Source organism: Podarcis cretensis (assembly GCF_951804945.1).
Source record: "Podarcis cretensis genome assembly, chromosome: 2".
Classification (NCBI taxonomy): domain Eukaryota; kingdom Metazoa; phylum Chordata; class Lepidosauria; order Squamata; family Lacertidae; genus Podarcis; species Podarcis cretensis.
Window position 1 is genome coordinate 124,862,947 of NC_137171.1, and position 21,285 is coordinate 124,884,231.

General features: G+C 47.5%; 4 protein-coding genes and 1 long non-coding RNA gene across 10 annotated transcripts in view; 2 read left to right on the forward strand and 3 right to left on the reverse strand.

Annotated features, from left to right (window-relative positions):
* LOC307210988 (vomeronasal type-2 receptor 26-like) overlaps positions 1 to 21,285 on the forward strand; it is a gene marked incomplete at its 5' end in the record, with an annotated part of 266,099 nt that overhangs the window by 104,486 nt on the left and 140,328 nt on the right. The window lies entirely within an intron of this gene.
* The window catches only part of LOC307208972 (uncharacterized protein), a 62,545-nt gene that overhangs the window by 9,104 nt on the left and 32,156 nt on the right, over positions 1 to 21,285 (reverse strand). The window lies entirely within an intron of this gene.
* On the reverse strand, positions 3,928 to 11,889 carry LOC307208596 (uncharacterized protein). The gene is made up of 4 exons (XM_079963367.1): positions 11,802 to 11,889; positions 10,020 to 10,196; positions 9,765 to 9,891; positions 3,928 to 6,099 (listed from the first exon to the last, which is right to left on the reverse strand). The coding sequence occupies exons 2-4, from the start codon at positions 10,095 to 10,097 to the stop codon at positions 4,655 to 4,657; spliced, it is 1,650 nt and encodes a 549-aa protein (XP_079819493.1). The 5' UTR covers positions 10,098 to 10,196; positions 11,802 to 11,889; the 3' UTR covers positions 3,928 to 4,654.
* LOC307209171 overlaps positions 5,932 to 21,285 on the forward strand; it is a 44,425-nt gene continuing 29,071 nt past the window's right edge. Inside the window, exons 1-2 of the long non-coding RNA XR_013835376.1 lie at positions 5,932 to 6,027; positions 21,190 to 21,208. This is a non-coding gene — a long non-coding RNA (uncharacterized lncRNA). The remainder of the gene's footprint in view (positions 6,028 to 21,189; positions 21,209 to 21,285) is intronic.
* The window catches only part of LOC307208685 (uncharacterized protein), a 63,491-nt gene continuing 61,789 nt past the window's right edge, over positions 19,584 to 21,285 (reverse strand). For all 6 annotated transcript variants that reach the window (XM_079963552.1, XM_079963551.1, XM_079963548.1 and 3 more), the window contains one exon: positions 19,584 to 21,273. In XM_079963552.1, coding sequence (XP_079819678.1) covers positions 19,991 to 21,273 — 1,283 coding nt within the window. In that variant the 3' untranslated portion in view covers positions 19,584 to 19,990. The remainder of the gene's footprint in view (positions 21,274 to 21,285) is intronic.

Genomic DNA, 21,285 nt, shown 5'->3' on the forward strand with positions numbered 1-21,285 from the left:
CAAGGACCATTGATCACCTCCCTGGCCCAGCCAGCTGTTCCCTCCCTGCCAGTTTTCATCAACCAAGAGGGTCAAGGGTCTAGAGCACAAGTACTGTAGTAGTAGTAATAATAATAATAATAATAATTTATTATTTATACCCCGCCCATCTGGCTAGGTTTCCCCAGCCACTCTGGCAGCTCCCAACAGAATATTAAAAACAATACAGCGTCAGACATTAAAAATTTACCAAAACAGGGCCGCCTTCCGTTGTCTTTCAAAAGTAAAATAGTTGTTTATTGCCTTGACATCTGCTGGGAGGGCGTTCCACACGGCAGGCGCCACTACCGAGAAGGCCCTCTGCCTGCTTCCCTGTAACCTCACTTCTCATAGCAAGGAAACTGCCAGAAGGCCCTCGGAGCTGGACCTTAGTGTCCAGGCTGGATGATGGGGGTGGAGATGCTCCTTTAGGTATACAGGACTGAGGCCATTTAGGGCTTTAAAGGTCAGCACCAACACTTTGAATTGTGCTCGGAAATGTACTGGGAGCCTATGAAGATCTTTCAGGACTAGTGTTATATGGTCTCGGCGGCCACTCCCAGTCACCAGTCTAGCTGCTGCATTATGGATTAATTGCAGTTTCCGAGTCACCTTCAAAGGTAGCCCCACGTAGAGCGCATTGCAGTAGTCCAAGCGAGAGATAACCAGAGCATGCACCACTCTGGCCAGACAGTCTGCGGGCAGGTAGGGTCTCAGCCTGCGTATCAGGTGGAGCTGGTAAACAGCTGCCCTGGACACAGAATTAACCTGCGCCTCCATGGACAGCTGTGAGTCCAAAATGACTCCCATGCTGCACACCTGGTCCTTCAGGGGCACAGTTACCCCATTCAGGATCAGGGAGTCCTCCACACCAGCCTGCCTCCTGTCCCCCAAAAACAGTACTTCTGTCTTGTCAGGATTCAACCTCAATCCATTGGCTGCCATCCATCCAGTGGTTGCCCTGACTGATCCGAGCACCACATCCTTGAACCTTACCAACTGAAACTCATCCAACACAAGCAAGCAATCTTCTCAAAATGCTTTGCAAACAAGTCACAGCGAGCTACCGTTGGTTCTTCCACCGTTTTGGGGCCAGCCTGTAAAAGGTCCCGTACAACCCGGAAAAGCTCTCCTGGATGTCAAATGAGGATGCAATGGAGGCAGCAAAGTATGCCTTCTTTGCTGCCTTCACTGCCACTAGGTAGGCTCGATAATGATGATGACAATGAGCCCTTACCGGTGTTCAGTTGCATTCATTCGGATCGTTCCTCCACTTGCATTTGACCCATCTCCCAGCTACTTTCTTCGCCCTAAACTCTGGAGGCACCACAAAGTGGGAGAAGGCACTCAGGGGTGATTTTGTCAATAGCCTGAGGTATTCTGGTGTTCCACAGGTCGGCCAGGGATTTGAAAGGGGTGGCAGTCATATCAGCCGGAACCCCCCCCCCCGAGCCATTTGGAATCCCACTGGATCCATCAGCCTCTGAGGGTGGCCCTTCCTAATAGGTCCCCTGCCTCTGCGGAGGGGAAAAGGTGCTGACATCCTAAATCTCAACAGGAAGTGATCAGACCATGACAAGGGACTGATGTCAATGCCCCCCACCTTCAGATCACCCTCTCCCTGCCCAATAGAGATAACAAGGTCCAGTGTGTGGCCTGCCATGTTTGTTGGGCCGGTGACTTGTTGGGACAACCCCATGGTTGTCATGGCAGCCATGAAGTCCTGAACCAGCCCAGAGCCAGTTGCCTTGGCATGGATGTTGAAGTCTCCAAGAACCAGCAATGTGGAAGTCTTCAACACCGCCTCTGAAACCAACTCTGGGCAGACTGCTGGGCAGTGAGATGAGCGATAAACCAGCAGAATCCCGAATCCTCCCCGACTGCCCAGTGCCAGGAACACACACTCTAGATTCCCCCTCAACTGGACAGAGAGCCTGGAGATAGAGAATCTCTATAAGGTAAAGGTAAAGGTACCCCTGCCCGTACGGGCCAGTCTTGACAGACTCTGGGGTTGTGCGCCCATCTCACTTAAGAGGCCAGGGGCCAGCGCTGTCCGGAGACACTTCCGGGTCACGTGGCCAGCGTGACATCGCTGCTCTGGCGAGCCAGAGCCGCACACGGAAACGCCGTTTACCTTCCCGCTGGTAAGCGGTCCCTATTTATCTACTTGCACCCGGAGGTGCTTTCAAACTGCTAGGTTGGCAGGCGCTGGGACCGAGCAGCGGGAGCACACCCCGCCGCAGGGATTTGAACCGCCGACCTTTCGATCGGCAAGCCCTAGGCGCTGAGGCTTTAACCCACAGCGCCACCTGCGTCCCATGAGAATCTCTATAGACCACAGCAACTCCTTCTCCCCCAACCCTCGATTCTGGCCTGATGCAGCACTGGGTACTCAGGTGGGCACAGCTGGTTGAGACCAACTCCACCCTGTTCACCCACCCAGGTTTTAGTAATACATGCCAGATCAGACTCCTAGTCCAAAATCAGATCCGTGGATGAGGGAAATTTTATTCTGGGTTGACCTGGCATTCAGCAGTAGCAGTCGCAGACCCAAGGGTTGGCTGATATGACAACCACAGTTCCCCAAGTTGGAGGAGGGGCTGGCACACAGCAGAGTCATTAAGTGGCTGAGCCTCCCGACCCTTACCTGGCCTGCCCCTCCTCTCACGCTATACCTCCCCCTACCCAGAACCACTGTAATTGGTCTCCCGGGCACTCCCCAACTCCTCTCCTCCCAAGCCCCTCCCACTGAATACCCTTGCAGCCCAGTTAAAAGCAGTTAAAACACTAAAGCAGAATTTTAAAAAGTATAAAAATATTTCAGAAACAATTTAGAGGAGGAGGCCTCTCTGTTGAGCAGCAGCCACAGTCCTTGTGAAGCCCGTGAAGCCCCACCCTAGGCCAGGAGGAGACATAGCTGTCAACTTTCCCCTTTTTTAAAGGGAAATTCCCTTATTCCAAATAGGATTCCTCGCAAGAAAAGGGAAAAGTTGACAGCTATGGGTGGAGAGAGGCAGAGCAGGGCCCTCAGGCTCCCAGCAGGCAGGCCTTCTCCTCTAGTTATAATAATGTGCTGAATTCGGATGGATAAATCGTTTAAGAGATTTTGAAGGTCAGATTAATAAACTTTGCCCCAGAAGACCTAGACCACGGTACACCCCCACCAAACGTGAAAAGAGGAATCCGAGACTTTCTGCATGCAAAACAATTGCTCTCCCACTGAGCTGCGCCCCCCACCCCACAACAAAGCGTAACTTTCTCCATCAGCTCCCTCTTTTTACAAAAGGTACACTGGACCACCATTTAGGGAGGACTCTCCTGAAACCGCTGTGGGTTAAAGCCTCAAGCGCCTAGGGCTTGCCGATCGAAAGGTCGGCGGTTCGAATCCCTGCGGCGGGGTGCGCTCCCGCTGCTCGGTCCCAGCGCCTGCCAACCTAGCAGTTCGAAAGCACCTCCGGGTGCAAGTAGATAAATAGGGACAGGCTTACCAGCGGGAAGGTAAACGGCGTTTCCGTGTGCGGCTCTGGCTTGCCAGAGCAGCGATGTCACGCTGGCCACGTGACCCGGAAGTGTCTCCGGACAGCGCTGGCCCCTGGCCTCTTAAGTGAGATGGGCGCACAACCCCAGGGTCTGTCAAGACTGGCCCATACGGGCAGGGGTACCTTTACCTTTACCTTTACCTCCTGAAACCACTGGCAATGCCCACATTTCCCTGCGCCACCTTCCCTCCCCAGATTGGTTGTTCCCCTCAGAACCTCTTTATTCCAGCTGCAAACAGGGATTTTATCCACTTTGCCCTTTAATGGAGCCATGAATGAGAAAGCATCATAAAAGCACTGAATTTATAAAATACAAACAACGTAGGACGGGTTAAAATTACACTGTGCATATAAGACGATGGTTTCAGTCTTTCTGTGTTTTCATTGTTCCTTTATTGCAATTATAAAAATGGGCTTTATGCTGTTGTTCTTATAACAAGGAGTTGGACTAGACCCTTGGAGTCCCTTTCAACTCTACAGTTCTAGGATTCCAGAGCCAATCCTGCTTCCTAAACACCACGGTTGTGTTCTACTTTTCACAACTCTCCATTCTTAACTATGTCTGCCAAAGATCAAATATCAATGGATTCTCAGCACATGTTCACTCACAATGAGCACTCCAGAGCCACATTCTGAATACCCCAAACAGTACATTGTATCTTTCATTATACTTACTATTATGAGACATTACATTCACTGTCTTAATACATATATGCACAAAATTCCATACAAACACCAGAGCATCAACTATACTCCATACATTTACAATTGATTTTTCCCTATATCAGTTTGTTGAAGTGAGGGACAAAGTGTCCAAGATCTGTTGGAAAAACTTGGCACACTCCATACATCTAAATGGGTTCTCCCCTGTGAGAGTTCATAGGTGTTTATTAACAGTGGCGTAGCGTGGGGGGTGCAGGGGGGGCCGGCCGCACCGGGCGCAACATCTGGGGGTTAGGGTTAGGGGTAGGGGTAGGGGGCACAAATCCAGGGTTAGGGGGCGCAAATTACTTGCCTTGCCCCGGGTGCTGACAACCCACGCTACGCCACTGTTTATTAATAACTCGGTTATAACTGAAGCACTTCCCACACTCCATTCATTTAAATGGTTTCTCACCCGTGTGAGTTTGTAGATGTATTGTAAGTTTTGTACTTGCACTAAAGCTCTTTCCACACTCCATACATTTAAATGGTTTTTCCCCTGTATGAGTTCGTTGATGTATTGTAAGTTTTCCATTTTCACTAAAGCTCTTTCCACACTCCAAACATTTAAAGGGTTTCTCCCCTGTGTGAGTTTGTAGATGTCTTGTAAGACCTCCACTATGACTGAAGCATTTCCCACAATCCATACATTTAAATGGTTTCTCCCCTGTGTGAGTTCGTTTATGTCTAGTAAGGTGTGAACACTGTCTGAAGTTCTTTCCACACTCCATACACTTAAATGGTTTCTCCCCTGTGTGAATTTGTTGATGCTTTGCAAGAGATCCACTATGACTGAAGCATTTCCCACAATCCATACATTTAAATGGTTTCTCCCCTGTGTGAGATCGTTGATGTATAGTAAGGTGTGAACACTGACTGAAGCACTTCCCACACTCCAAACATGTAAATGGTTTCTCCCCGGTGTGACTTTGCTGGTGCACAGTGAGTCTTGAACTACAAATGAAGCTCGTTCCACACTCCAAACATTTATAGGGTTTCTCCCCTGTATGAGTTCGTTGGTGCAGGGTAAGCTGTGAACACCGACTGAAGCTCAGCCCACACTCCATACATTTAAATGGTTTCTCCCCTGTATGAGTTCGTTGATGTAGAGTAAGTTGTGAACATGAACTGAAGCTCTGCCCACACTCCATACATTTAAATGGTTTCTCCCCTGTATGAGTTCGTTGATGGAGAGTTAGGTGTGAACACTGACTGAAGCACTTCCCACACTCCATACATCTAAATGGTTTCTCCCCTGTATGGGTTCGTTGATGTAGAGTAAGGCGTCCATTGTGACTGAAGCTCTGCCCACACTCCATACATTTAAACGGTTTCTCCCCTGTGTGAATTCGTAGATGTGCTGTAAGAGTTCTATTCCGACTAAAGCTCTGCCCACACTCCATACATTTAAAGGGTTTCTCCCCTGTGTGAATTTGTAGATGTGTTGTAAGAGTTCCATTCTGACTGAAGCTCTGCCCACACTCCGTACATCTAAAGGGTTTCTCACCAGTGTGAGTTCGTTGATGTATAATAAGTTTTGCATTTTCACGGAAGCTCTTTCCACACTCCATACATTTAAATGGTTTCTCACCCGTGTGAGTTCGTTGATGTACAGTAAGATTACCGCTTTCACTGAAGCACTTTCCACACTCCATACATCTAAATGGTTTCTCCCCTGTGTGAATTCGTTGATGTGCAGTAAGATTTCCATTTTTACTGAAGCTCTTTCCACACTCCATACATTTAAAGGGTTTCTCCTCTGTGTTTTGTAGATGTGTGCTAAGGTGTTCACTCACACTGACGTACTTTACAGATGGCCCCTCATAATTCTGATTGCCTTCTTCATCACCCGGTTTTAAGTGGGGGGATAAGAAAATATTGTTAGGATTTCAAGGAACAGAACAAGAGAACTTAACACACAGCAATACCAATCAGCACTTTCTCTTATTCCAACACCCCAACAATCTCCCCTCTCCTATATACCACATTTTAAGGAAAGGAAATAATCCCAGAAAATAGTCCCTTAGTGGTGGAGACACATGTTGCAAGTTGACACAGCAGAGTATTAGTAACCAAAACATTTGTTGAAGAGTTTATAACCAGTGATAAACTAAAAAGATCAATGGGGTAATGCATATAAACATGGTTTTTACACCTAACAACTTTTTTAAAAAAGATGACCAAGGAAGAATTATCAGGGTACAGGCAATTGTTGAAGGAGAAAAAATGGTCTTGGTGAGTCTTTGCGCCAAATGAGAAAAAATGGAGATACAAACACTCACTAGAAAGACAACTGATATTTTATTACAATGGTAAGAATTCTTCTGGGAAAATAATTCAATATGCATAACTAAAGAACTAAGATTTAAGACCCAAAAAAGTGGAAATTCTACTGAGGACTATTTCTGATCACAACTCCATTCTATTTGTTATGAGAACAGGATGAACTGGTAAAAACAGCTATGATTCACTGGGCAAGAGATACAGGCCATAATATAGAGATGAGTGTTTGGGAGAAATGTGGAAGAGATTTAAAATTTACAGCATGTTGCACACTGAAGAATTTTATGAAAATGATGTACAGGTGGTATCTGACACCGAGCAAATTAGCTAAGATGTACAAAACTGAATCAGGTATCTGCTAGAAATGAAAGGGAAAAGTAGGTATTTTTTAATCATATTCCCAAAAAAAGCTCAACAACTCTAACAATGAGTAGATCACTGCCACTTGTTTTTTTATACCCTGGAATATGGGACATATATAAAAATTTATTGGGAGCTAAAACACCACTTTGACTTTCACCTTTGGAAGCCATAGTGGTGAAAATAAAACTATGGCGGAAAGTTGGGTGACTTATTTATTAAGAGTGGAGGGTGGAGAATTTAAATTAAAAGGGTTGAAAGATGTACCAGGAATGTTGACAACAATATCATCATTTGAATGAAATATTTAAAAAGGATATGAAGTGGGGGTTCGGAGAACAACTATCACAATTATGGAATATGGATATAAAATTTACATGGTTTTCCCAGTAGTGATGTATGGAAGTGAGAGCTGGACCATAAAGAAGGCTGATCGCCGAAGAATTGATGCTTTTGAATTATGGTGCTAGAGGAGACTCTTGAGAGTCCCATGGACTGCAAGTAGATCAAACCTCTCCATTCTGAAGGAAATCAGCCCTGAGTGCTCACTGGAAGGACAGATCCTGAAGCTGAGGCTCCAATACTTTGGCCACCTCATGAGAAGAGAAGACTCCCTGGATAAGACTGATGTTGGGAAAGATTGAGGGCACAAGGAGAAGGGGACAGCAGAGGACGAGATGGTTGGACAGTGTTCTCGAAGCTACGAACATGAGTCTGACCAAACTGCGGGAGGCAGTGGAAGACAGGAGTGCCTGGCGTGCTCTGGTCCATGGGGTCACGAAGAGTCGGACACGACTAAACAACAACAAATATGCTTTACATATGTCTCTGTCTGCCACTTCTGTTGCGTGTTATTTACTCTGCTGATTGAGGCGTGCTCAAGCTTCTGAAGGCTTCTGTTCCAAGGACCGGAGGTTCGCCCGGCTGCCGGCCAGTGGGCTGGAGCCAGCTGGGGGCCTGCGAATTGCCCCCGTTCCCTTGCACACATCCCAACAGTGACAACCCAAGCAGGCTGGTCAATTTAAACTCTGTCCTTAGAAGACTGATGGGAGCATTGTTAATGATATTAATATTTTTTATTTATACCCCGCCCTTCCTGGTTCAAAAACCGGGCTCAGGGCAGCTAACAACAAATATAAAACATTTAATTGTAAAAGCAGCATAAAAGACAATCTAAAAACATGAATAACAATAAAATTCAAAGTTCAGAAATCAATTTAGGGGAAATCCATCAAATAAATATTAGATAATCACCAGGGCTAGCTGGCTGAATTAGTCCTACTTGGGCCAGCGAGGAGGCCAGGGGAGAATTAGCTGTGGGGTCTCAGAGCAGGTAATCTTCATAAAAGGGGAGGGGGAGAGAACAACAGGCAAATAAAAGATCAGGCTGAATTCAAATTAAAAGCCAAGCGGAATAGCTCTGTCTTACAGGCCCGACGGAAGGAGGTTATAGCAAACCTGCATTCTAAGCCTTACTGAAGCAAAGCCAAATCTATGGTGCAACTGCATTTGGAATACTGTGTACGTTTTGGTTGCCCCCCCCCCCCAATGGATATTATAGAGTTGGAAGAGGTTCAGAAACGTGTGGTCAAAATGATGAATAACATGGACCAACGCTGCTATACTGTACTGCAGCTAGTTAAATCAGATTTGTTTCAGCAAGGAGTGTAAACAAGAGACTTGCCTTTTTTGGAGGCTCTGGAAATTGCAGTAGCTCCTGCCTCTAGGATAAATAGCTTTTCTCTCCTTTTTTTTGCACTGAAAGACTCGGTATATGCTTTAAGAAATATTTAATGAGAGATAAGGAAAAGGAACTTGGGGATTGTGGCTTCAATACAAACAGCATTATTGTCTTGAGAAAGGAAGAGCTGGGTCAGGTAATGGTGGCATTTCAAGATTTGCAGCTTTTGAGATGAAAACAGAGCTCCATGGACTGATGATGTTATACTAAATTAGAAGTGCAGCAATAATCATAAGAGGAATGCAGGATTCCTCCCGCTGCCCCCTTCTGCTTGAAGCTAGCCAAATCAGATTTCTTTCAGCCAGATGTGAAACAAATGGGTTGTCTTGGGGTTTTATTTTGATTATGTATTTTGTGTTTTGATATTATGATTTTATCCTGTGAACCTCTGGGAGCCCTGAGGGTGTAGGGCGGAATACAAATTCAATAATAATAATAATAATAATAATAATGATGATGATGATGATGATGATGATGATGTGGTACCTTGGGTTACAAATTAATTCATTCCGGAGGTCTGTTCTTAGCCCGAAACCGTTCTTAACCTGAGGCATGCTTTCGCTAATGGGGCCTCCCGCTGCCACCGCGCCACTGGCGCACGTTCTCATCCTGGGGCAAAGTTTGTAACCTGAGGTACTACTTCTAGGTTAGCGGAGTTTGTAACCCGAAGTGTTTGTAACCTGAAGTACCACTGTAGTAGTAGTATTAATAATAATAATAATACTGTAAAGCAGAAATAAAAGATCAGCCTTCTCCACACAGCACATAGTTAAACTAGGGAACTCGATCCCACAGGGAGCAATGATGGCCCAAATACAAGGAGGAGAAGTCTATTGTCGGCCACTCGTTGTGATGGCTCTGCAATGCCTCCACAGTCAGAAGCACCAATGTTCCTAAATATTGGGGACTACAGGAGGCAAGAGTGCTCTTGTGTTCGAATCCTGCTTGCTGCTTTCCCACAGGCATCTGGTTTTGCCAATGGGAGAACAGGATGGTGGACTAGATGGGCCACTCGGCTGATCCAGCAGGCTATTCCTATGTTGCTCCTTCATGGCATGAATAAACAGGAGATTCACCCTTTCAATGTCTAGCAGCCAAGAGGGATACAAATCTTCCCTTACCTAGAGAGGCCACCATCTCATAATTCTCCTCCATGACTTCCTTGTGCAGAGCTCTTTGGCCAGGATCCAGCAGAGCCCACTCCTCCTCCGTGAAAAACACAGCCACCTCCTCAAAGGTCAAGAGGGCCTGGAAGAAGAAGAGGAAGAAGACAGAGCTGCTCTTAGATCCCCATCATCCCCACTCAACACAGAGGGAGGCTGGGTGGTCCCATCTGTGCCTCTTCCCTCCTCCCTCCTCCCTTGCTCTTTCCCTACCTGAGGAAGCTGCCTGGCTCCTCTTTCCACTCCACCTTGAAGAAGAGGCAGTGCAAACGATGGTGCCTCTGAGGCCATTGTGCTGCCTTTGGAAGAGACGGAGGACAAGGAGGCGGAAACTGGGCCACTTCCAGGACTCAGCTGTTGCCATGAAGCAATTCAAAGCAAGGAGCAGCTCTTTCAGGAGAACAATGCATAAATTATTATTATTATTAACTGAATTTATATACCACCCTATACCCAGAAGTGGGCTTTAGAAGACCTATAGTGTTATAAGGCCCTTGTGCCAAAGCAATATCAACAGGCCAGACTAGGATTTCTGAATGGGGAGCTGGGGGGGGGCTCCCCCTTCCCAAGAAGCAAATCCTTGTTTCCTTTTGCTTGCTTCTCACATCAGCCCGTTCTTAATAAGGAGGCTCCAGAGGCTGATTTTCCTCGACACTGTCCAACCCCCCACCCAACTCAAAATCTCCCCCCTCTCTCCCAATCCAGAGGCAGCGGCATAGCGTGGGTTGTCAGCACCCGAGGCAAGGCAAGTAATTTGCACCCCCTAACTCGGGGCAAGGCAAGTAATTTGCGCCCCCTAACCCGGGGCAAGGCAAGTAATTTACGCCCCTAACCCCTAACCTGCCGCCGCTGCCAGCTTCCACTTGCTGCTGCCTGGGCTGGGGTATTTACGGTAAGGCAGCCACGGCGGCGGCAGCAGGTCCGTGTCAGGTGATCTGAGGCGAGTTGCCGCTGGCGATGCCGCCCAAACGACACCGCTTGCCCGGAGGAGGAGGAGGGCAGAGAGGCGAGGAAAATGCAACATGGCCCAGCAGCTGCAGCGGCGGCGGCGGCGGCGGGGCTGTGAGGAGGGGCTGCCTGGCGCGCCCTCCGCGGCCCTGACGCGCGGGGACCGCGGCGAGCGCTGAGAGCCGCTGCCTGCCGGACGCCTTCAGCCCGGACGAGCGCACAGCTCGTCGGTTCCGCGAGACATGGGGCTCTGCTACAGCCTGCGCCCGAGGCTCTTCGGGGACTCCGGAGGCGGCGAGCGAGCCCCCCCCCCCATGTTGCGCCCGCTGCGGCCGGCCCCCCCCTGCACCCCCCACACTACGCCACTGTCCATAGGCGACTCTGTTCTTCAGCTGCTTCCACTTCCTCTCCCCTGCTTGCCCTCCCGATCTCCGCCCCACTGAGGCAGGGGCTTCAGCAGCAGATTTGGGGGGGGGGGGAGAGATCAGGGTCCTGGAGGAGCTCACCCCTCCCCTGAAGCAGGAGACAGAGCCTGGGGGAGCGATGGGGGGGCAGGAGTGAGAGGGGAGATGGAGGGTGTTAAGCAGAGAGGAGCATCCCAAGGTGGGATGGGGCTGCCCCCCCCCCTTTTGAACGGAGAAGGACTGACCTCTGAGTCAACATGCCCAGGGTGGGGCTGCAAATCCCTTTGTAATTAAGTTCCACTGGGGGGGGGGCAACCTTTTGTGGTTCGTCTCAAGTGTCTTCGCCCCCCCCCCCACCATGGGAGGCTGGCTTAAGCTCTGCGCTTCAGAAAGGATCTTGCAATGCAAACCCTGTTTGGGGGGGGGAACCCCACTTTGCAACAGGATGGCCTGCATCCCGCCCGCCCCCCTATACTGATTCCCAGAGGGAAAGTGGGGAGCCCTTCCCTGCTCTCCCCTCATTCCCCCCCCCCACTCTCCTTTCCCAGCTGCTCTGTTTATAGCATCAGGGGGAGGAAATGCAAATTCTTCTGCAGACCCCCAACCCCAAGTCAACCCCCCCGGCCCCCAAAATACCCGGCACCTCTTCATCCTCCTCTGCGGGCCTCTTTCTCTTCAGGGGGTGTGCATGGAGACCCCTCCCCTCCAACCTTGCTTCTACTCCCCCCCCCCAAAAAAAACCCCACTTCCTGCCTCTCTAGGAAACAGAGCTCATTGGCCCAGAGGGAGGGGGAGGGGCAGGAGATCCGCCCTCCCCCTCCCTGCAAAGAGAAATTCGCTTCCCAGCCGGCAATATCTGTTGTTGTTGTTGTTTAGTCGTTTAGTCGTGTCCGACTCTTCGTGACCCCATGGACCAGAGAACGCCAGGCACTCCTGTCCTCCACTGCCCCCCGCAGCTTGGTCAGACTCATGCTGGTAACCTCGAAAACACTATCCAACCATCTCGTCCTCTGTCGCCCCCTTCTCCTTGTGCCCTCCATCTTTCCCAACATCAGGGTCTTCTCCAGGGAGTCTTCTCTTCTCATGAGGTGGCCAAAGTACTGGAGCCTCAGCTTCACAATCTGTCCTTCCAGTGAGCACTCAGGGCTGATTTCCTTCAGAATGGAGAGGTTGGATCTTCTTGCAGTCCATGGGACTCTCAAGAGTCTCCTCCAGCACCATAATTCAAAAGCATCAATTCTTCGGCGATCAGCCTTCTTTATGGTCCAGCTCTCACTTCCATACATCACTACTGGGAAAACCATAGCTTTAACTATACGGACCTTTGTTGGCAGGGTGATGTCTCTACTTCTCAAGATGCTGTCTAGGCCTGTCATTGCCCTTCTCCCAAGAAGCAGGCGTCTTTTAATTTCGTGGCTGCTGTCACCATCTGCAGTGATCATGGAGCCCAAGAATAAAATCTCTCACTGCCTCCATTTCTTCCCCTTCTATTTGCCAGGAGGTGATGGGACCAGTAGCCATGATCTTCGTTTTTTTGATGTTGAGCTTCAGACCATATTTTGCGCTCTCCTCTTTCACCCTCAATAAAAGGTTCTTTAATTCCTCCTCACTTTCTGCCATCAAGGTTGTGTCATCTGCATATCTGAGGTTGTTGATATTTCTTCCGGCAATCTTAATTCCGGCTAGGGATTCATCCAGCCCAGCCTTTCGCATGATGAATTCTGCATATAAGTTAAATAAGCAGGGAGACAAAATGCAGCCTTGTCGTACTCCTTTCCCAATTTTGAACCAGTCAGTTGTTCCATATCCAGTTCTAACTGTAGCTTCTTGTCCCACATAGAGATTTCTCAGGAGACAGATGAGGTGATCAGGCACTCCCATTTCTTTAAGAACTTGCCATAGTTTGCCATGGTCGACACAGTCAAAGGCTTTTGCATAGTCAATGAAGCAGAAGTAAATGTCTTTCTGGAACTCTTTAGCTTTCTCCATAATCCAGCGCATGTTTGCAATTTGGTCTCTGGTTCCTCTGCCTCTTCTAAATCCAGCTTGCACTTCTGGGAGTTCTCGGTCCACATATCTACTGTACAGTATATTCCCATTTACTGTATTTAGTGAGGAATCAATGCCTTCAATTCCTGCGAGCGGTAGCGAAAGGCGAACCCCCATTTCTGAAAAGGCCCCCCCCCCGAGAAGGGGTTTAGAGCAGTAACTTATGACAACCCTAAAGGCTGGTCCAAGTGTCATTTCAGTGGGTACCTTTTCTAAAAACCAGGAGCTGATGGAGAGAGATAGACTCTATTATTGGGGGGGGGGGGTTGCAGCTCAGTGTTAGAATAGTTGCTTTGCATGCAGAAGGTCTCGGATTCCTATTTTCACATTTGGTGGGGGTGTACCGTGGTCCAAGTCTTCTGGGGGAAAGTTTTTTTTTATCTGACCTCCAAAATCACTGAACAATCTATCCGTCCTAATTCCTGTTTTCCTAGGGTGGCCGAGAAGCTCTATATTGCCATTTATTTGGTGAGACAGTCACGGGTTCAATCCGCAGCAGCGAAAGAGGAAACGCACACCTTATTTCTGAAAAGGGGGGAAAGAGGGTGGAAGGGGTTCAGAGCAGCAACTTACAATAATACTAAAGGGTGCCCAGACCCCCCCCCCCCCGAGTGCCGCCAAGCGCCCTTGTTTTCCAGGGACACCTCTGGATTTACAGAAGCCATCCTAGTTTCTGATTTAATCCTGGAAAGTCTTATTTTCCATAGGATGTCCCTATATCCATTGGATAATTTTTGGAGGGAGTTATTTTGCAACAAAAATAATAATAATGCAGCTTTTGAGCTATCTTTTAGCAAAACCAGCAAAAATGGCACTGCCGACATGGGACATTTTTCTGATTTTCACCCAGACACTGCTTCCAACTACAGTATCCTGGGTATGTCTGAGAAATTCCAGACATATGGAAACCCTACTGTTGAATAGGACGTCTCTATTTGGAGAAATTCCGGTGGGTATGGGGCGGTCCAGTGTCTTTACAATGTGTACTTTTCAAAAAGTGGGGGCCAATGGACAAAGTTGGGCTTTGCTTTGAGCGGGCAAAGCTCAGTGGCAGAACAGTTGCTTTGCATGTAGAAGGCCTCAGATGCAATGCTTTGCATGCAGAAGGAAGTCCCAGGTGCAGTCTTAATATCTTACTGACCAACTGTCAGGGATTATTAAGATGCCGTTCCTATTGGTGTTTTGCAACTTTGACCTGTTGAACGACCTTAGCCAGACCTTAGCAGAGCATACGCAGAGTTCCAGAAAGCAATCAGTTGCAAGCAGGATGGACAAAGCAGGGACAAGACGCTGCTAATGGTAACTTGGTTACTTAGATGTGTTTATTATTTACAGCAGACTCTACAAGTTACTATATACAGGAACATATATGGATCTTAACCAGCTCTCTCTTAACAAACTCTCAGAACTCAGAACACCACACTGACCAACAAACTATCCAGTCAGTAAGGTCATAAGTCATCATGCCTGTGTGAGACCTCAACCAATGGTAAAGCTGTATCCAGGGTCCCATATCTCCAGGCAGATAACTCCTCTCTGCTCAGTCATCCTTGGCTGTCGCCCAACTCTTAAATGACATAATAGGCATCACTGAAACCTGGTGGGATAAGTCCCACGATTGGAATGTAATAATGGAGGGATACAATCTATTTCAGAGAAACAGACCAGACAAGAAAGGAGGAGGGGTGGCGTTATATGTCAGGGATGTGTATACCTATGAAGAGATCCAAGATTTAGAACCTCAAAGCCAAAGTGAAAGCATTTGGGTCAAAATTAAGGGAGAGAAGAATAACAGAGACCTCATTGTGGGAGTTTACTATAAATCCCCAAGCCAAACGGAGGACATAGATGATGGCTTCCTGTGTCGCCGGAAATCACCCCCCCCCCCCCGTTAACACGTGTTTCACACAAGCACCATACTCACACACACGTATCTCCCCCTCTAACCCTAGAGATGTTCCTTTAGAGGACCATCTCTTAAAAGCCTTCCGTAAATAAGGAAGCGCGAACCTGACAGCTTTCCGAAATAGCGCTCCGCATCGCCCTATCTTTATTGCCAGTAGACCGGCCGCCTGAACTTTACGGTAAACAACGGCCGTCTCAGCCAATCAACATTGTCGAACAGCGCCCCTTGCGGCAGCCACGCTGGTACTGCAGGCTGCAAGCGCTTTTTTCCCTCACCTCTTGACAGCTCTCAATACAATGTTTCCGAGTTCAATTGACCGTGACTGATCTAATCAAAATGTAGCAAGTTGCTTCCGAAAAGTGAAAGTACTTTGAACTACAAGGACAATATTCTTCATAAATTCGCCAAAAATCAGCCGTACCTCGGATTTTCATCGGACCACTTTTATTCTACTCCATATTACAAAGGCTATCGAAGGGGGGTGACCTGATGCACGGCAGCCATAATCCTTTGACCGGGCAGTCACGTACTCTGGAGAGCTTCCCAGCTGATGTGATCACCTTGATGGCCATCGTGATGGGCTCAGACGAAAGGCTATCAGGAACACAATAACCGGCATGTTTTAGTGTATTCCGCACAGACTCTCACAAAGGACTCTGGCCAGGATTCCCCTCAGGGGGCAGGAAACCTCGCCCTTCTTTTTGTTTTTGAAAATGACTCATGTGGGATGGGGAGAGGGGGCTCCGGCCAGGTGTCAGGACTCTCGGATTACCTGTGTAACCCCTCCTCGACTCCTCCCAATTTTGATGTAATCGTGATGAAAATGTGATGTAATTCTGGGGGTGTAGCTTGGGGGATTAGCAATTAATAAAAGTTAGGGTCGTCTTTTGTTCAGGGCTTCCATCTTGCTTCACCTCGTGGGCGGTGGAAGTCCTGTCGCGACAGTCTTTTCCTTAAATAAAGACCGAGCCTACTGGCTGCTGTTTTGCTCTGAATTGCTCTGGTTGGTGTCTTCATTTGTCCAAGAGAGCCCTCGGATTTTCCGGTAACACCTGGAACAGATGGCCAAGCATGCAAAAGGAAGGGAAATAGTAGTAATGGGGGACTTCAATTACCCGGATATTTGTTGGATGTCAAACTCAGCCAAGAGCATAAGGTCAAACAGATTCCTCACTGGCCTTGCAGACAACTTCATTGTCCAGAAAGTGGGAGAAGCAACAAGAGGAACAGCCATTTTAGATCTGGTCCTAACCAATGTTGATGACCTGGTTAGTAGGGTAGAAGTGGAAGGAACATTAGGCGCGAGTGATCATGCTCTTCTGAAGTTTACTGGACAGCGGAAAGGAGCAGCCAAGCATACTAGGACTCAATTTCTTGACTTTAGGAAAGTCGACTTCATAAAACTTAGGGAAGTGCTGGGTGAGATCCCATGGACAGTATTACTAAAAGGAAAGGGAGTTCATGATGGCTGGGAGTTTGTTAAGAGGGAGATAGTAAAAGCACAACTTCAGGCAATACCAATGAGACGGAAACATGGAAGGTGCCTAAAGAAGCCAGGGTGGCTATCTAAAGAAGTCCCAGCAGACTGGAGGAGGGCAAATGTTGTCCCTATTTTCAAAAAGGGGAAAAGAGAGGACCCAAATAATTACCGCCCAGTCAGTCTGACATCAATACCAGGGAAGATTCTGGAGCAGATCATTAAGCAAACAGTCTGTGAGCACCTAGAAAGGAATGCTGTGATCACCAATAGTCAGCATGGATTTCTGAAAAATAAGTCATGTCAGACTAACCTGATCTCGTTTTTTGACAGAATTACAAGCCTGGTAGATGAAGGGAACGCAGTGGATGTAGCCTACCTTGATTTCAGCAAGGCATTTGACAAGGTGCCCCATGATATTCTTGTAAAGAAGCTGGTAAAATGCAGTCTTGACTATGCTACCACTCAGTGGATTTGTAACTGGCTGACTGACCAAACCCAAAGGGTGCTCATCAATGGTTCCTCTTCATCCTGGAGAAGAGTGACTAGTGGGGTGCCACAGGGTTCTGTCTTGGGCCCGGTCTTATTCAACATCTTTATCAACGACTTGAATGATCGACTCAAGGGCATCCTGATCAAATTTGCAGATGACACCAAACTGGGAGGGGTGACTAACACCCCAGAGGACAGGATCACACTTCAAAACGACCTTGACAGATTAGAGAACTGGGCCAAAACAAACAAGATGAATTTTAACAGGGAGAAATGTAAAGTATTGCACTTGGGCAAAAAAAATGAGAGGCACAAATACAAGATGGGCGACACCTGGCTTGAGAGCTGTACATGTGAAAAGGATCTAGGAGTCTTGGTTGACCACAAACTTGACATGAGCCAACAGTGTGACGCGGCAGCTAAAAAAGCCAATGCAATTCCGGCCGCATCAATAGGAGTATAGCATCTAGATCAAGGGACGTAACAGTGCCACTGTATTCTGCTCTGGTCAGACCTCACCTGGAGTACTGTGTCCAGTTCTGGGCACCACAGTTCAAGAAGGACACTGACAAACTGGAACGTGTCCAGAGGAGGGCAACCAAAATGGTCAAAGGCCTGGAAACGATGCCTTATGAGGAACGGCTAAGGGAGCTGGGCATGTTTAGCCTGGAGAAGAGGAGGTTAAGGGGTGGTATGATAGCCATGTTCAAATATATAAAAGGATGTCATATAGAGGAGGGAGAAAGGTTGTTTTCTGCTGCTCCAGAGAAGCGGACACGGACAATGGCTCCAAACTACAAGAAAGAAGATTCCACCTAAACATTAGGAAGAACTTCCTGACATTAAGAGCTGTTCGACAGTGGAATTTGCTGCCAAGGAGTGTGGTGGAGTCTCCTTCTTTGGAGGTCTTTAAGCAGAGGCTTGACAACCATATGTCAGGAGTGCTCTGATGGTGTTTCCTGCTTGGCAGTGGGTTGGACTCGATGGCCCTTGTGGTCTATTCCAACTCTATGATTCTATGACTCTGTGTGAAGCTGCACAGAATGGCACGGAGTCAAAAACCCCAACAGTTCCTACATTTCAGGGGAATGAATACGATGACTGTCACGCTCCCTTCCAACTCTACAATTCTATGTTTCACACATACAAATGGGGTGGTAAGGAATGGCCTATTCTTCCCCACAAGTCTAACATGACTAGTATAGCCTCCTATACTAGCTGATTTCTGAAACAGGACCAATTACGTGGGCGCAGAGATTTCTCCCCCCCCCCCCGCAAATGACTCCCCTGAAAGACCTGCATTGGTTCCCAGCATGTTTCCGAGCACAATTCAAAGTGTTGGTGCTGACCTTTAAAGCCCTAAATGGCCTCGGTCCAGTATACCTGAAGGACCGTCTCTATGCCCATCATTCAACCCGGACACTGAGGTCCAGCGCTGAGGGCCTTCTGGCGGTTCCCTCCCTGCAAAGAAGCAAAGCTACAGGGAACTAGGCAGAGGGCCTTCTCGGTAGTGGTGCCCGCCCTGTGGAACACCCTCCCATCAGATGTCAAGGAAATAAACAACTATCTGAAGTTTAGAAGACATCTGAAGGCAGCCCTGTTTAGGGAAGTTTTTAATGACAGATGTTTTAATGTATTTTTAATCTTTTCTTGGAAGCCACCCGAGTGGCTGGGGAAACCCAGCCAGATGGGCAGGGTATCTATGTATGTGTGTATAAATAAATAAAATATAAACACTGGCAATGTCCACATTCCCCTGTGCCGTAGCCAAGATTAAGCAATATATGATGGTTTAAAGATTACTTTCGGGACGCAGGTGGCGCTGTGGGTTAAAGCCTCAGCGCCTAGGACTTGCCGATCGAAAAGTCGGCGGTTCGAATCCCTGCGGCGGGGTGCGCTCCCGCTGCTCGGTCCCAGCGCCTGCCAACCTAGCAGTTCGAAAGCACCTCCGGGTGCAAGTAGATAAATAGGGACTGCTTACCAGCGGGAAGGTAAACGGCGTTTCCGTGTGCGGCTCTGGCTCGCCAGAGCAGCGATGTCACGCTGGCCACGTGACCCGGAAGTGTCTCCGGACAGCGCTGGCCCCTGGCCTCTTAAGTGAGATGGGCGCACAACCCCAGAGTCTGTCAAGACTGGCCCGTACGGGAAGGGGTACCTTTACCTTTACCTTTTTAAAGATTACTTTCTGCATGAAGATGGTTTCAGCCTCTCTGTGTTTTCATTGTTCCTTTATTGCAATTATAAAAATGGGTTTTATGCTGCTGTTCTTATAACAGGAAGACCTAAGTCCCTTTCAATTCTACAGATCTAGGACTGCAGAGCCAATCCTGCTTCCTAAACACCACTGTCGTGCTCCACTTTTCACAACTCTCCATTCCCAATTCTCTCTGCAAAGACCAAATATCAATGGACTCTCAGCACATGCTCACTCACAATGAGCACTCCAGAGTCAAATTCTACACATCCATAACAGTACATTATCTCTTTCATTATACTTACTATTATGAGACATTACCTTTATTGCTTTAATACATATATGCACAACACTCCATACAAACACCAGAACATCAAATATTCTCTGTGCATTTAGAATGAATTTTCCACTATGAGAGTTTGTGGATATGAGGGACAAAGTGAATTCTGTGGGGAAAACTTGACATCTTCATGGGTTCTCCCCTATGTGAGTCTGTGAGTGATTAGTAAGAACTCCATTATAACTGAAACACTTTCCACACTTCAAATATTTAAACCGTTGCTTCTCTGTGAGATCGTTGATGTTTTCTAAGAGTTATGCTCTTACTGAAGCACTTTCCACAATCCATACATTCATATGGTTTCTCCCCTGTGTGTTTGTTGATGTTTTTTAAGGTTTCCTTTCTGACTGAAGCTCTTTCCACACTCCATACATCTAAAGGGTTTCTCCCCTGTGTGAGTTCGGTGATGTACAATAAGTGCTCCATTGTGAATAAAGCTCTCCACACTCTGTACATCTAAAGGGTTTCTCCCCTGTGTGAGTTCGGTGATGTCTTGTCAGTTTTCCACCTTCACGGAAACCCTTCCCACACTCCATACATCTATATGGTTTCTCCCCTGTGTGAGTTCGGTGATGTCTTGTAAGTTTTCCACCCTCACTAAAACCCTTCCCACACTCCATACATCTATATGGTTTCTCTTCTGTGTGGGTTTGTTGATGTTTTGCAAGGTACGCGCTTTTAGTGAAGCTCATTCCACACGCCAAACATTTATATGCTTTCACCCGTGTGTGAATTTGTTGATGTTTGGTAAGGTTATTACTCTGCCTGAAGCTCTTTCCACACTCCAGACATCTATATGGTTTCTCCCCTGTGTGAGTTCGGTGATGTTTTTTAAGTTTTCCAGCTTCACTAAAACCCTTCCCACACTCCATACATCTATATGGTTTCTCCTCTGTGTGGGTTTGTTGATGTTTTGCAAGTGACCCACTTACAGTGTAGCTCTTTCCACACGCCAAACACTTATATGGTTTCTCCCCTGTGTGAGTTTGTTGATGTTTGGTAAGGTTTTTACTCTGCCTGAAGCTCTTTCCACACTCCATACACCTAAATGGTTTCTCCCTTGTGTGAGTCCGTTTATGTTGAGTAAGGCTTGCCCTCCTAATGAAACTCCTCCCACACTCCATACATCTATATGGTTTCTCCTTTCTGTGCGTTTGTTGATGTTTTGCAAGTGACTGACTTTCAGTGTAGCTCTTTCCACACGCCAAACATTTATATGGTTTCTCCCCTGTGTGAGTCCGTTGATGTCTAGTAAGATGTGAACACCGCCTGAAGCTCTTTCCACAATCCATACATTTAAATGGTTTCTCCCCTGTGTGAGTTCGTTTATGTCTAGTAAGGTGTGAACACTGTCTGAAGTTCTTTCCACACTCCATACACTTAAATGGTTTCTCCCCTGTGTGAACTCGTTGATGTACAGTAAGGTGTAAATACTGTCTGAAGCTCTTTCCACACTCCATGCATTTAAATGGTTTCTCCCCTGTGTGAATCTGTTGATGTCTAGTAAGGCTTGAAGACTGTCTGAAGCTCTTTCCACACTCCATACATCTGAATGGTTTCTCCCCTGTGTTAGTTTGTAGATGTGTGCTAAGGTGTTCACTCACACTAAAGTACTTCACAGGTGGCACCTCATAATTCTGATTGTCTTCTACATTACCTGGTTGAAAGT